Below are 15029 nucleotides of genomic sequence, written 5' to 3' on the forward strand. Positions count from 1 at the left end.
TTTGTTCCAGAATAGTTTGTACAGTCCAACTTGATCTAAAAAAAATCATAAAAGGTCTATATTAGCACATGTCCTTCATTAGTCATACATCAATGTTAAACTCTGACCTTGTACTCTTGCTCTCATGTTCTTGTTGTCTCCTTCCTCTGGTTCCTCAGATGCAGAAAGTGTTGTAAAAATATCCACCAGGGTTTCTCTTTCGGCCTTGGCCAGACAGAAGTTACTAAACTTCAAAATGCCGCTACCATCTAGAAGAACCTAAAGAGAAAAGAAAAAAAAAAACATTTATTATCGATTTAAATACGTATCATGTTATAATCGAAATAATCGCAGACGCTAACCTTTGCAGGGGTGAAATCTGACAGGATGATTCCCAATTCATGGATGTATCTTAATCCTTTGACCAAGTCCCAACCAAATCTCCTCACAATATCTTCTGACAGATTTCCATCATGAGCGACTACAGACTCCAGAGAACCGCCTAGAGGCCAAGAGCGTAGACATTAACGTTTAAAAAGCAAAAGTAAGTATAACAGAAAGGAAAATACTTTTGTTTAATCTCATCTCCAATATTCAGCAAATCCAATATTTATTTGGGAATAAATGAGAAATTACACACCTGTACAAAGCTCCACTATCACCCAGAGGTGCTTACTTGTCTCAAACCATTCATAGAAGCGTACAACATTTGGATGATGCAGATCCTGGCTCAGTCGTACCTTAAAGGAGAGAAATACAACTTGCACCAACAAAACCTTAAAACATTTTGTGCATTGATATTCTTTTAGGGATTCATAATTGACTAATGCAGTACTTCGTGTCATTTAAACTGACCATACATTTAGCATTAGAAAAAAAATTACAAATGAAGCATGACTAGTTAAAATACATGGTTTGTGATCTCGGGTCTCTTGGTTTTGTCTGTGCAGATGATGGCAACATAGCAGAGATTGCTCTTTCGTCTCCCTTTGTAGACGACAAAGCTGCCGTCTTTGCCAAGCTCCTCATAAAGGATGAAGTTCTCCATTTCCTCTGGAAAAAAGAAAGTATACTGTGCTATTCTTAAAAGCTGATGGTTTAGCAGAAAGCAATTTACATGAGGTCAGTGATCAAAAGTTTACAAACACTCACTATTAGCATAAAATTCAATCAATTTTCAGATTTTAATGCTAAATTTGTATCAACTGATATTATTATTCGACTAACAAATATAAAAACAATAGGATGCAAAAGTTTGAATCCATTGTGGATTTTCTCCACAGTGGAGCATGATTATTTAAGCATGATTTTCATGCTTAAATATTTTCAAGCAACCGAGGTGTGTGTTCACTAAAACTACACAACTAACGTGTATGTGGTGAATATTGTGTGACGTTTTCTTGTCAGGCGTTAACTGTTTCCGTGAAACACCAACGGTGAGCTTCAATGACACCAAATTTGCAGGTAACCGAACTCGACAAAAACCCTGATAAACACTAAAAAACGAATACATTACCATTAACCCTGTGCTAATTTAATGGTGACTATATTATTTCAGACTATAGTGAGGAGCAGTCTATTATTTTCAACTACCTTCAAACTTACCTCTCCAACAACCCGCTGTTGGTCAGCGGAAGCCTGATGGACCACGTATTTCCGGCTGGAAGAGGGAGGTTTGTAATTATTTATCTGAATATTAGGATTCACTTTGCTTGTTATGGTTATGAAACGTGTATACAGAAGCCTATTTACTTGGACTGGAATTTTTGTTTGGCATGAGATTTAGGATAAACCTCCTTTTTATTAAAAGCACCTTAATGGTTTTGTCCCACACCCCCTGCGTAACTGGAATATTCCTGAGTTGCTAGGATACCAGACTGCAGACAACAGACGAAGCATGGGGAAGAATAAAATAATAGAAAATGTTTTTGTTTGTTTTTTTCCACAAACCGAATCCATTAATGTTTTTTTTTTTGTTGTTGTTGTTTGCTTGTTTGTTTTTCTGTTTGTTTTTGGCGACATGTATCGTACAACAGCGGCGGTTATTTTGGCTAACAACCAAGTTATGGGAGCAATCAGTGCTTGAGTATATTCATACACGCATGAAGACACACGAGGAAGTTATGCTTTAGTAGGGAAACTAAACACCCGTGTGCTTGTAGTTATAGCAAGTTTGCTCAAGGTAGTTACCAACCTCCACTAGGGGGCACCAGACTTCTTCCTGATCCGCTCCAGAAGTCAAACGTACCGACCAGTAGGCTACACAATGGCACTAGGTGGAGCAGCTTCCTGTAGGCATATTTTATCCAACAAAATAAAAGCAGCCACTGCGTTTGGCCTCTGTAAAACCTAAAACGTTACCTATCTAATTGAAGTATGACTTATTTTACTACATAGAATGAAATAAATCAATAGTGATTTTCAAAGTGCTGAGGATTTGCTGTGACCTTTGTAAATGGTAGACAGAGATAAGACTCACAGGCCAAAATCGGAAACTAAATACATTGGCTCTTTAACATAATAAGGTAATAAACAACACACAGAATGAAAGTGTTTACTCAAAAGTCCAGGTAATTTAAATTCTACTAAATAAATCTTTATGTTAAACAATTTTTTTCATCTTGTAATCACAACTTTTTTTTGAAGAAGAAGAAGAATTTTGTGGCACTAGCGCCCTGTCATGGGGCAGTTGTTGGGAATCAAACTCATGCCAGATACAGAACTTAAATTTTTATTTCATCCTGTCCTCCTGACCTCACATTCCCTGAGTTTGAGATGGTTTATATCAAAAAGCATTGCATGTCCTATTGTAGAAGGAGTTTTATATTTGAAGAAACAGTAGCAGTAATTAAAGTAACAGAAAACAATTTGGACCAAACTCTTTGATTGCATGACCTCACTGTAGGGTCATTCATTTGATTTCTAAAAGTCTGTTTTAGACAAAACTGTTAGACTGCAAAATATATGCAAAAATCTTTATATGCCAACCATGTTGTCTGTCTAACTGTCTGTCTGCCTGCGTTATTGTTAAATCAAGATAAGATGTCTTTCGAATTAGATTAGAAAATAAAATTCAAGTTGGATGGTTTAGGATGCAGTTTATTTTGAAAATTCTCAAATAGGAACTAACTCTTCGTTTCTTGTGGTTGACACGGCTCTAAACGGCGTGTTCAACAAGCGGCTCCTTACTTCTGCTGAATAAGTCATTGATATATATAACAACTGTAAACACGCTGCTAAGTGTATAGAATATGTATCGTTCTTACCTTGGATTGGAATTTGCGTCCATTTTTTAAATATTTATTACTGTTAGCGGTGATACTTCAGTTCCAGTCAGTTCATTGTGATAGTTAAGTCTCGAGCATCACGGCTCAGTAGGCAGAGTCCCCGCACCGGTAAAGATAAAACGGAGCTACTTTCTCTCTTCTGGGAGCTTTTACGCCACAAAGCAGTAAGAAGTATTTCATTGTTTGATGATTTATTTGTTTGTTTATTTATTTATTTATTTATTTTAGGACTGTAAAAGTAAGTGTGGACGTTTTATGTGTTGAACCAAAGGATGAGTACTTTGACGCAAAGTTTAGTAAGTAGGAACTCATCGACAAACCTCTAATCATGATGTTAATTCTGTCTCTTTCCCCGATCTTTGCCAAGGAAAATCATGTTGATGTCAAGTCAAACCGTAAAAAGTGTTGTATTTATTCCAAGAATGGTTTAATGCCTAGCTTTTGTCTTCCGTTCACTCTTAGAAGACTTCCTGACGATTTCACTTAGATTATTACTGTGAGCAAGTTGTCAGGCGTTATCGAAGAACAGGGGTTTCAGTAAAGTTCTGGACACATTATATTATTACATTTTGACTATGTTGGCTGAAGCGACATGAAACGATCATGGCACAAATCTGACCTAAATCTGTCTTTGCTATGCAAATGAAAACGAGCAATGGCAGATATTTATTCAAATTTAAATTTGCAAGCCAATCAAAAACCAAAGGAACCTGAAAGGACAGAGACTGGGGTTGAAAAATGTCATGTAGTGTTTGGATATATTTGGTAGGACTTTAAGCTTAGGTGGCAAGTAAGGAAATTCTGTTTGGCAATAATACATTTGGCTTATTAGAAGAACTTTTTGTGCCCTAAATGGTCATATTGAATATTTATTTTAGTAAAAAATTGGACATGTCCATAGCAAGTAGTGACATGGCAATATTCACCAAAGGTATGGTGATTGCATATTTTTTTATACTTTGAAGCATAAATGGAGGATCATCCTGTAATAATTCTTTTTTATGTTAAATTTCAACTGAATATCTTTGTCAAAATATCAGTTGCACTCTTTTTTGGCGTGTTATAGTTCTGAGAGCAATATATCAACAAGTCAGACCTTAAAGACAACCCTAAACCTGTGCATATTTGGTATAGTTAATTTACATGCAACCCTTGAAAATGATTAACTTTGTTAATTGTTTTTTTTTTTTTGGGGGGGGGGGGTTAGGGGGAGTTGCATCTATTGGCTGCACAGCTGAAGCGGTGGCTCTCTCAGCCAATTCTAAGAAGCTAAATAAGGTTCCAGCTAGTTTGCCAACTAACGGCACATGATCTGTGGACGCTTCACATGCTGTCAGCGGTACTCTGACACACAGCAGGGCTCACAGTCTCCTCTGTGTCTGCAGAGAGTGTTCACACGACCTGGACTGGAATCCAAACACGTAACCTGAAGGTCAGATAAAAACACAGACTGGTCAGGTGTTATTATTGGACATCGTCACCATCTTATTGTAAACATTCACACAGCCAAGCCCTGTGTATTCAAAGACATGTGGCTCGGTAAGTTTTGGTTATTCGTGTGATATCTGAAGTATGCAGCTCTTCACCCACAACCAGGGAGAATGCTGCTGCGAAAAGCTCTAAAACATGTTTACAGCAAACGTAACGGAAAGAAAGACGAGGATCAGTTAGTCAAATTTAAACCACTTCAGAAGAACATCTAATCTACTTTTCACATTTGGTTCAGTATTCCAGCATTTTACATGTGTTGGCTTGTAACTGGTCTGCTGCTGTTCTGCTCACTCACTCACTCACTGAAGCGTTGTAGATTGTGTGGATAGTAGTGAGGGACCATGTTGATTCTCCTATTTTGTTATCTGTTTGGTCTTGTTTTTCTGAAGAGATCAATCGTAGCGCATGCGCAGCCGACGCTCCGTGCCGTCGCAAATGTTTGAGTTGCACACGGTCTATCACAGAGGGACCCAGGGACAGGCCCCAACTCCTTCGTGGAAACCTGCCACAACTATGTCACGCCACTTAAAAATAACACGGATGAAGAATTGGATTTATACTTTTAAGGAAAAACTAGAAGCCGCTGAATTACTTGTGTTGCAATTCATGACCTGAGCTAAATCAATCCCACTTTTTAGCAACGGTTGGGGGAACTGTAGGCTGTTGTAAGTAGACCCAAAAGTTAAATTTGGTCTCGTTTGTGAGACCAAATGAGATCAAGATGCTTGTCACATTCCTTTCACATTGATGTCAGCGTAAACTGTTGCATCCTACTGTGGCAAATCGCAGGAAGATTTTGTGGAGTATTTGGTTGGCTTTCACATTTTGCACAGGCACCGCATCTCTCAGTACCTCACTGTTTCCCTGCAGTTGTTTATTTATAACATCACTTCTTCCTTTCCAAAGTACAGGACCGGTTACTGGAGCTAATAGGCATGTTGCTATTAAAACAGTTAAACATGTTTTATTTCCAAAAAAACACCTCACTTTCATTTTCAGTGCCCAAAAAAGTGTTATATTCCATCAAGAAATGAGTGGAGGTGTTTGAGGACAAGGATATTTTGACCCCCTTTTTTTTATCACGTGACTTGGTGAATTTTAAAATTCATCATCCAGCTTCCCTTATCCAATTTTTTTTTCTTTCTGCTTCTCTTGTGTTTTCTTCCTGTAAAGGCTGTGTTTCCCTATGAGTAATGGTGGCAGATATGTTTTGTCTGGCAACAAGCTCGCCAAATTTGAGCGTGTGAGGGGGAAACAAAAGGCTTGTTGCCATGCACCTTTTGAGAGGCCTCAGAGAGCGCAGCTGAACGAAACACATCAGAGACGCTAAATGGACACGAAGGGCAGACGAGATTTTCTCCTTTTTGTTCATGTTCCTTTTATCTCCAGCCACTCTCTGTCTGTAATTTGCATCACCGCGCACACAAAGATTCAAACATTCTTCGCTGACGCAATCAGCTTATTAACACAGTGCAGGTCTGTTTGGTAACATTTCTCAACGTGGTGTTAGGAAACGGAGCTTGGCAGAGATACATTTATGTCGTTTGTAACATGGGCGCAGTGCTTTGTGCACCATGTTTTTTATTTCCTGCTGTTTTTTTTTTTCTATGGACGAGTCACCTGAAGTTGAGAGGAGCCCTTGATGACACGAACACCGATACATGCGTAGTTGTCCAAAGCACTCCCTATGAGCTCTGGATTATGAGCTCATAACCACCAGCTGCTGATGAAAACAAGCACATATTTTTATCTCTTCTTAATTACATGTTAGTTTATTGCTATGATTAACATAATAATCATCGCCCTTTCTTAAGAAAGATGCTCGTCACATTCCTTTCACATTGATGTCAGCGTAAGCTGTTGCATCCTACTGTGGCGAATCGCAGGAAGATTTTGTGGAGTATTTTGTTGGCTGTCAGATTTAAACTATTGGCATTCACATCCTGAATGCCAATAGTGTATCTTTTCTGATAAATGGACTTTTGTGAGTGTTGACATTTGTAAACGGTGCTGCTGTCTTGGAAAAAAAAAAAGAGAGTTTAGATCTCAATGAGTTTAAAAAAAAAATCTGGTTAAATAAAGGTTATTATTGTTATTATTATAGCCTTCATACTTATACTTGATACATTTGGTGTCCCCAACTCCAGTCTTGGAGAGCTACTGCCTTGCAACTATTACATGCTTCGGTGATAAAGCACACCAGAATCCCACGGATGCTTCATTACCAGACCTCCCCAGAATTTAGCGACTTGCTAAGGAAGTAGCTCGGCCGTTTCGAGCAGGAATATATTTAAAAATTGTAGGACATGGTCTCTCTCAAGGACTGATGTTGAAGAACCTTGTAATATAAAGTGATAATAAATTCATATTTATGGTGGCAACATCTTGATGACAAAAAGAGGGAGGATTGTGGAAAATGTTTGTTAATCACATCCAATGTTGTCATTGTGATAAAGTTAAACCATTACGCAGCAATTATGTGTCATCCTGATATTGTGTGGTCCTAGATAATGACAAAACGCTCGTATATAATCACAGCCTTTTGTGCGGGTCCCATTTACATTTTTGTTTTACACGTTCTGTCACTGCAGTGGTGTAGACGATGAGAGTGTATGAGGGTGTGTGTTTGTTGTTTACATAAGCTGTTAATGGACTCCTAAGACTTCTGCAGGGTAAATATAACATCACTTCATATTAGAGGCTGTCAATAGAAGCTGGATATTGATGAATAAATAAGGTCTTGCAAAATGTTAACTACACAGAGTATTGTGAAGAATTAAAATCAAACAGGACTGATATGAAAACCGTGATTTGAAAAAAATATTTTTTTCTTTCTTTTTATCTTGTTTGGAGGAGGAAAACTGCCTGAAAACCATGCTGCTTGACGGAGAAGTAACTCATAGACATGAAAACTATTGTGATGTGGTATGCATTAAACAGAATGAGATATTCAGCTCTGGCTGTCTTGTTACACAGAATCCAGTCGTGTTTGCTCTTTGTAATCCTTCCGCTGTTCACACCTGGAAACGTATAATACTCAAACCGCTGATAAGGTGGTGAGACTCTGTGGCAGCCCTGAAAGACAGCTGTCACATGAACAACAGAGACTTTGCTCCACTCCTACTAATGTGTACCTTTCTAGTTACACAATCCATGTTGTCTTTGCCTCTTGTTCAGTTCAAATCGAGGATGAAGCAAATTAATATTTATCTCCTGAAGGTCAGGAGAATAGGGATGTTCACAGACCTTTTGCACTGTGATGTAAACGGTAAGGAACCAGAACTGCAAGGATTTTCACTCATGTGAAACGAAGATATCTCAAAAATGTTTAACTGCATGCATAGCCAATGCAAAGCATGAGCCTACAACTCAATATGATTACAATTTCTTTGAAAAACTTAACAGTAGCTATGATACATACTTCTCAAAAACAGACTGCACGAAGCTTTTGTTGTTGACATTGATTATCTCTTGGGAGTTTGTCTGCAATACTCCCGCATCTGATGACTACTCTGTTTGAGGACAGGTCAGTATCAGCGTTGATCAAGTTAAACAAAGAGTTATCATTGTCCTACATTTTATTAGCTACATTTCAGTTCACAAAGAACTTTGTGCAGCATGAACTGATGGCCTTCATGCATATTAAAAAACGTGCCTAATAAATCTGTCAACAATATCTCTCGTCCGGTCTCTGTGTGGTGTTCATGTCAACCAACTGCTGTACTTGCTTATGCCAAGATGGTCTTCACTGCCTTCGTTGCTTTGTTTTTTAACTGATATGAACTACAATATCAGTTGAACTCAAACTTTTACATACACCAAATAAAAATGAAGGTCTTTGTCCCAGTATGCATTTGCAAACTAATTTGGCTTGTTTCTTTTGGAGTAAAGGCTTCTTCCTGGCTGTAGTGGCCTTTCTGCCCATTCACTGTGAATAATGACACTGTCTTACCAGCCAACATTAAGCTCTCTGGCTTGTTTTCTGGAGTATGAAAGTCAAAGACCAAAACGCACAAAGTTTGGACATTTCCATCATGTCTGCGCATGCATATAATTGTTTCAACAGATGGATGCCGCACCTTCAAGCATCCTGAAATTGCTCCCAAGGATGGACCAGACTTGTGCAGCTCCCGAATTCTCCTCGGATTACTTTTGACTTTCCCGTCATGCCAAACAGGAATGCAGTGTGTTCCAGGTGTGGCCTTAAAGTGCATCATAAACACAGCTGTATCTCCAATTAGCTCAAATGCATCAGTTGACCTCTTAGAAGTTTCAAAAGCCATGACATCATCTTCTGGGATTTCTTTCATTCCTTAAAAAGGCAGAAAATCATATTGTTTGTAAACTTCAGATTTTGAAGAGGTATTCTTACGTATTATTTCGTTCATTATTGTGGCATTATTGTCTGAATAATTTTGGCCATTCCAACTGACCTAAAGCAAGAGAAATTTGGTCTTTTGCTTTAGACAGTGAGGAAAAAGAGGTGTCTGTGCATTTTTATTTGGTGTATGTAAACTTCTGGTCTCAACTGTAGATTTCGCAGCCAACCCACTGATATTCACAAGATAAAATTTAAATGTAATAGCACTCACCCCTGTGCCATTACCAGCTCTCTGTTATAGCTTGTCTGGTCACAGACGACACAATGGGACATCGATTGGCTCCATTGATCACAAAGTGGATAATGGTGAATATGGAGCTTCCTGAGTTGACCTTCATATCACAGGTTCACACTGTGTAAAATAACTGTATTTTTCTTAGAGTGTACCTCTGAGTACACGCTGAGTTGAATGCCTGAAATCTCTTGAGGAACCTGACAGAAAGTCAAGTCAAACGTTGCTGGATATTTGTGGTTCTATTTAATACAAAATTAAGATGAATGCAGAAACCTGGTTGATAAAAGAGAAAGGCCTTTTGTTGTACCTAGCATTTTTTTTTTTTTTAATGTTTAAAGAAGATGCCTGAAAATTTCTCCCCAGAAGACAAAATAGTCTCCATCAGTCACTTCAGCTTAGAGGCCAGATTTGCCCCATTTTAGGATTCCACCATTCACAGGGCTGCAAGTGGCTCTTGGGGCAAAATTTTATTACCCCCATCTCAAAGATACATAAGAAGAACATCTGCTGTTTTTCTCAGCTTACAACAAGTACAACCGGAAGTTGCCTTTGTCTACGGTAGCTCTGTGTTTCCTGCTTTTAGACTTCACTTTTGTGACTCTTTATCAGTTGTAGTATGTCGGCACAACTCTGTCATCACACCACTTGATCAAGTTTTTCATCGACATACCAGCTCATATTTCAACTGTTATAATCACTTGGGACTTTAATCGGTGTTGCATGATCTGCTTTTGAAAGTTTGGAGATTTCCCGGAGCAAGGACATGTCTGATCTCTGGGGTTGTAAAGAGTGCTGCTACAGCCAGTTGTATTGACTGTTAGGGGTGGGTGCTTAACAGCACACAGGCTAATGGTATAAACCTTTTAGCCTGGCTGATTGTTTGACCGATAAGAGTCTGTTCTCACACAGACCCCGGTCGGCTGCATTGTTAAGTTAATTGGTATTTTAATCTTAAAACAATAGAATGTTGCTCAACCAGAACGTCCTGATGATCAAATAATAAATTGTGACCATTGTGTTGTCCGTGTATTTATAGAAACTTTATGTTGAGTGCTTTTCACATTATTCTCCCTACTGTACCCATCATATCATTAACTTAGAACTCTCATTTAAAGGCTTTGATCATTGGGACACTGATAATACACAATAACACATCGCACCACTCCACAAATCCTGTATCACTGCGTTTGCTCTGTTTGACGATATTCATCTAGCATGTTGTGCTGACCTTGCAGCTCAGAGTTCACATTGAGAAGGATTTGTGTGTTGTAACTCACTTAGGTTTCTGTATGAGGCACAACATGACAGCGCTTCCTGTGGGCCTCGTCACATCTCTCTTTGCAGGGTATGGGATCTTATGTTGTTTTCGGCGTGTTTGCGGTTTTGGTATGTATGTGGCTTTTGATCTCAAGGTCTGACAGAGTGCAAGTTGTGAAACTTAAAGAGCGCAGAGGTGAACCTGATGAGTTCAGAAGGGAGTAGAATAAGTTTAACAGCGTTAACAGCTAAAGTTTGGGCGGTGCGTTTTTTTTTTTTTTTTAAGGAACTGAAAATGAATATTTGTGGTTTGTCAAACTGTGCAAATTGTTAGGGCTTTAGCTACAGCAAGGAGTAGCTGAGCAACAGAAAGCATTACTAATCACATGTGTTCATTTCTAGACGACTTGGACAAAATATCTTGTGGAAAGTCCTTAGCTACAATCAGAAATTTAATGACTAGAGCTAGAACTGGATGAATTAATACCGCTCACCACTTTACCTTACTAAAGTTTTCAATCATATTTTAAGTTGACTCTTTTTTTTCTGTTGCTGTTTGATTCAAAGGTAAAAAAATGCCTTATAAGATCTGTGCTGCTTTAGAAAGTAAATGTTATAGACTTGACTTTGTAAACAGATTTTTGCAAAACTGAAAAAAAAACTTTTACTTTATCAGTTATGAACATATCCTAAAAACAAGTTAATTAAAAGTTGTATTCTTACACATAAAAAGAACACCTTGTCCTGTATTCTCCAGCTCCACTGGCACATTATAATGTAGAGTTTCCTTTAAAACTCCACCCGACCATGTTGTTCTGTAGAGATATTATGCTCACAGCATTTAAGATCCTGGTATTGTTGAATGGATGGTTGTTTGGCCAGATTATCAGTCACAAATGGGCTGTATAACAGTGGCACTCCCTTCATTTGCTTTACCTTTTAACAGTTCAGTAACTCTGAAAGAAAACTGTAGATTTATAAAACGCTGCCTTACAAACCTGTTTTGGGTTCTGACCTAAAGAAGCTAGTAACTTCCTTGTGTTTTGTATGACATGTTGCCATTAGCAACAGTGTTTGGGCTTTTGGATATCTTTGTGCCTAAACAATGGAAAGCGTGGCCTAATTCTGCTTTCCACTATGATCCATATGTTCTAACTCAGTATGTCTCAGAGGAAACGAGGGTGGAACGGGAAAACCTGTCAGACCTCCAAGCATAGTTGTAGATTAATACTTACAGGGAATGATAATGATAGCGTGAGCCTTTAAAGGTGGTGAATGTGTGTACTGAATGGTACGTATGAATAAAAACAGTTTCTCTTTGGCATAGGATGACAGCTTACCGCATGGTATTTGATTTCTGTTTTACTTTAAATTTGTCTTTTAACTTGGTCGCCAACTTTCCTTTTTAGAGAATGATGATTTTGAAAGGTTAATCAGGACATTCTGCACATCAGAAGTAAAGGTAGGGAGTAACGATCACCCTATCTGTATTAATGAGCATGTTGTGACATGTGATAGTTGCAGATTAGTGTGTCTATAAAAACTTTGTCCATGTCTACATATCGGCATCGGCAGTAATTATTATCCATTGTCTAAGAAGGCAATGGATATGGTATGGGGATATGATGGGGGGAGGGGGGGCGGGACAGGGAGTCTTGCTTGCTTCTCGGTAGTGAGTACATTTACAACTGGCTTATGTAAGTGGATAGTTTGTTTCAAGTGATGTTTTGTGAAACTTTTCTGCAATAATTCCTTTGAGGTGTAGAAGAACAATCATATTTTGCTGTGAGTTTGTTAAAAGGGAAAAAAATCCTCAGTGGTGGAACGCTAACAGCTAGTCAGACATGCACAATTTTAGTTAATTTTAGGAACTTTAAACAACTGAAACTGAAAATGTTTCTACCATGTGACGCAAAACTTTATTAATTCAATAAATATTAAATGTCTACATTTTCACAGAGACTTTTTGGTTTGTTGCTCTTAACATAGCTAAACGATGTTTGTGCTACGCGCTAAGCTAACATGGTTTGAGGATGTCTGGTGTATAACAGGCTGTAACTGGGACGACAGCATTGAAATAGTTAATTCATGTGCTTTTCTTTAAGTGTTTTGAAAAGTATTCTGTCAGACTCGTATTCAGCAGATGAAGTGGATTGTTCTGGCAGCTTTCTAACTTTTAGTAATAACAGATTTTTTCTGGCTGAGACGAACTAGAAATTCTGAGTTTGGGCATAAATTCCCGCTCCATTTTTTTTCTGTATAAATCAGGATTCATAAATAATGTGAAATTTTAAAAACTCTTCCTATCCTATGTGTTTCCTCCCTTCTTTTTCTTCCAGGTATGAAGTGACTCCTCTTTTTACTCCAAAGCAAGTGAGCACTCCAGGTTCATCGGCTGCGTCATCTGACCTGTGCTGCTGAGTCAGTGTGACATCACGTTTACCTCTCCGGCCTAAAGATGCGCACAAGACAAATCGAGTGTGACCTTTTGTGGCTCTGAGCTTACTCCATGGCTAGTCCTGTTTTAAATCGGTGACCATTCAGCGCCAAGCTGGACCCGAGGACTCAGCCTCCCGACACCCATTCCTGTTCCACCGCCCCGGCCCCTGAACACTCCTCGGATCACAGACGCATACCTGAGCTCCACGGACCAGAGCTGCTATTAGCCAGTGAGGAAGAGTGGGAGGAGGAGGAGGAGGAGTACGTCGGTGTGCCCGCTGCACTTGAGGAGTTCAAAGCCACCTGCAAAGATGCCGAGACCATTACTGGTAATGTTGACGCATATATCATTACCCAAGATTGCAGTCAGTAGCTTACGTGAGTCCATTTGGCTTTGCTGAAGCAACACTTTGTGGCTAGGTATATATAATTCATCTCTCAAGCATGCACGGCTTTAAAAGTCCATTTGGCAGTGTTGACATGTTTTAGGAGGTGTGCACCAGAACATGTCTCACTTTAAAAGTTGCAGAGTTACAAGCTCTCAGTCTCAGACGGTTGGATGAATCATGCAGGCGAAAGAACATGTTGAAGGCTATATGTGTAGTGGGAAAAGTTTGTTTGTTTCTGGCCCTGTATTAATGTCACATCCTGTCAGAGGAGCCTCAGGGGGCCTCGGCTCTGTGTACAAATCAGTATGTGAAAGAGAGAGGAGCTCCCAGTAGTTTATCAGGGTTTTTTTTTTTTTTTTAACCCATTTCCACTACTTGTTTTCAAACCTCAGCTATTACACTCAGAAAGAGACAATTTGATCTCAGTGGAGACAGTATAACTTGTTTTTTTTTTTTATTTTAATTAGCAGCTTTAACTACTCCTGCGCTGTTGTTTTCTTACAGCTGACATTGTTTCTGAAGTAAGCAAAATTCCAAAAGCCACTTGTTATAAAAGTTGCCTCATTTCCATCAGCAGGGTTTTTGTTTAGTGTTGCAGTGATTAAGAGCTTTCTTCTCTCTGGTTCATAAAAGCAGGAAAAGTCCCTCCCTTCTAACTATGTGGGTGACCTCAGTTCCTTTTATTATTTGAGCAGCAATGTCCCTGTATCGTAATACTCACAAACTTTCACAAAGAATGCCATTAGTAAACATGGCAGAGGTGCTGCTTTGATTTCAACCATCCATCATGTAAATACTTATTTTTCAAGGTCCTGGAAAACTTTACAATTCGTAAAACACGTTTTCCCATGAAAGTGACAACCGTCCATGCATCCTTTTTTTTATAGGTTTCAGATTTCAACTCTGGCCACTATAAACATATGTATTCAAATCAGTTATGAGTTTTTGTAGTTCTCTTCATTTTGCAATTCTAAATTGTGGTTTTGTATATCTTGTCACTGGTAGCCTGAAGGTTCTTTAAAATATTTACATTCTCACATTCCCACTAATAGTTTTGTTGCAGAAAACTTCAACTAAGATAAAGATTTCAGGCTTTGATCTTACGGCAGTTAGTCCTGAGTAAAACAGCTTAGTTTTTGATTGACCTTGAAACATGAAGAAAGCATTCACATGTCTTTGTAGGCCCTGGAGGGAGATGCTCTGATATTGTTCCACGGTTTCTTTTAAAGCCTTGCCAGCATCGTTTGCACAAGTCGGTTTGCAAAACGTACTTGTCTGCTGTACAAAATCACATGCTGAAATAAGGGACATGCTGTGGAAACCTTTACTGGGATCATGTGCCTTTCCCATCATCCTTCACAAAGGCAAAACCTTTAGAGACTTGATATGTACTGCCCTCTGCTGGTTTGTTGTGATAGCAGTAGAAGAAGCAATCCAAATAGTTTTACAATTTATAGTTCAGCTCACGAATGAAATGTTGAGATGCCTCCGAATGCTCCATCACATTATTTATTTTCCCTCTCACTTGATTTCCTGTCGCCTCTAAATCTCCCCCAGTCAGTAAATCCAGA

General features: G+C 38.8%; 1 protein-coding gene and 1 long non-coding RNA gene across 11 annotated transcripts in view; one reads left to right on the forward strand and one right to left on the reverse strand.

The window, feature by feature from the left end:
• The window catches only part of ulk4 (unc-51 like kinase 4), a 98350-nt gene extending 96114 nt beyond the window's left edge, over window positions 1-2236 (reverse strand). For 5 of the 10 annotated variants that reach the window (XR_535782.2, XR_535780.2, XR_535781.2 and 2 more), the window contains exons 1-6: window positions 2174-2233; window positions 1585-1639; window positions 890-1032; window positions 620-719; window positions 342-481; window positions 108-258 (exon numbers count right to left, since the gene is read on the reverse strand). Coding sequence is in view for 5 of the 10 variants with exons in the window: in XM_008432072.2 (XP_008430294.1) it covers window positions 108-258; window positions 342-481; window positions 620-719; window positions 890-1027 (529 nt within the window). In the remaining 5 variants the exon portion in view is untranslated. Of the gene's footprint in view, window positions 1-107; window positions 259-341; window positions 482-619; window positions 720-889; window positions 1033-1584; window positions 1640-2173 lie in introns of all 10 variants that reach the window. The other 5 variants (XR_535784.2, XM_008432074.2, XM_008432070.1 and 2 more) reach the window with 4 other exon arrangements.
• LOC103478321 (uncharacterized) lies at window positions 1385-13267 on the forward strand. The gene is made up of 3 exons (XR_535785.2): window positions 1385-1443; window positions 1538-1652; window positions 12970-13267. It is a non-coding gene; the product is annotated as an uncharacterized LOC103478321 (long non-coding RNA).
• The last annotated feature ends 1762 nt before the right edge of the window (window positions 13268-15029 follow it).

This window comes from Poecilia reticulata, linkage group LG16, assembly GCF_000633615.1.
Source record: "Poecilia reticulata strain Guanapo linkage group LG16, Guppy_female_1.0+MT, whole genome shotgun sequence".
In the NCBI taxonomy this organism is placed as follows: domain Eukaryota; kingdom Metazoa; phylum Chordata; class Actinopteri; order Cyprinodontiformes; family Poeciliidae; genus Poecilia; species Poecilia reticulata.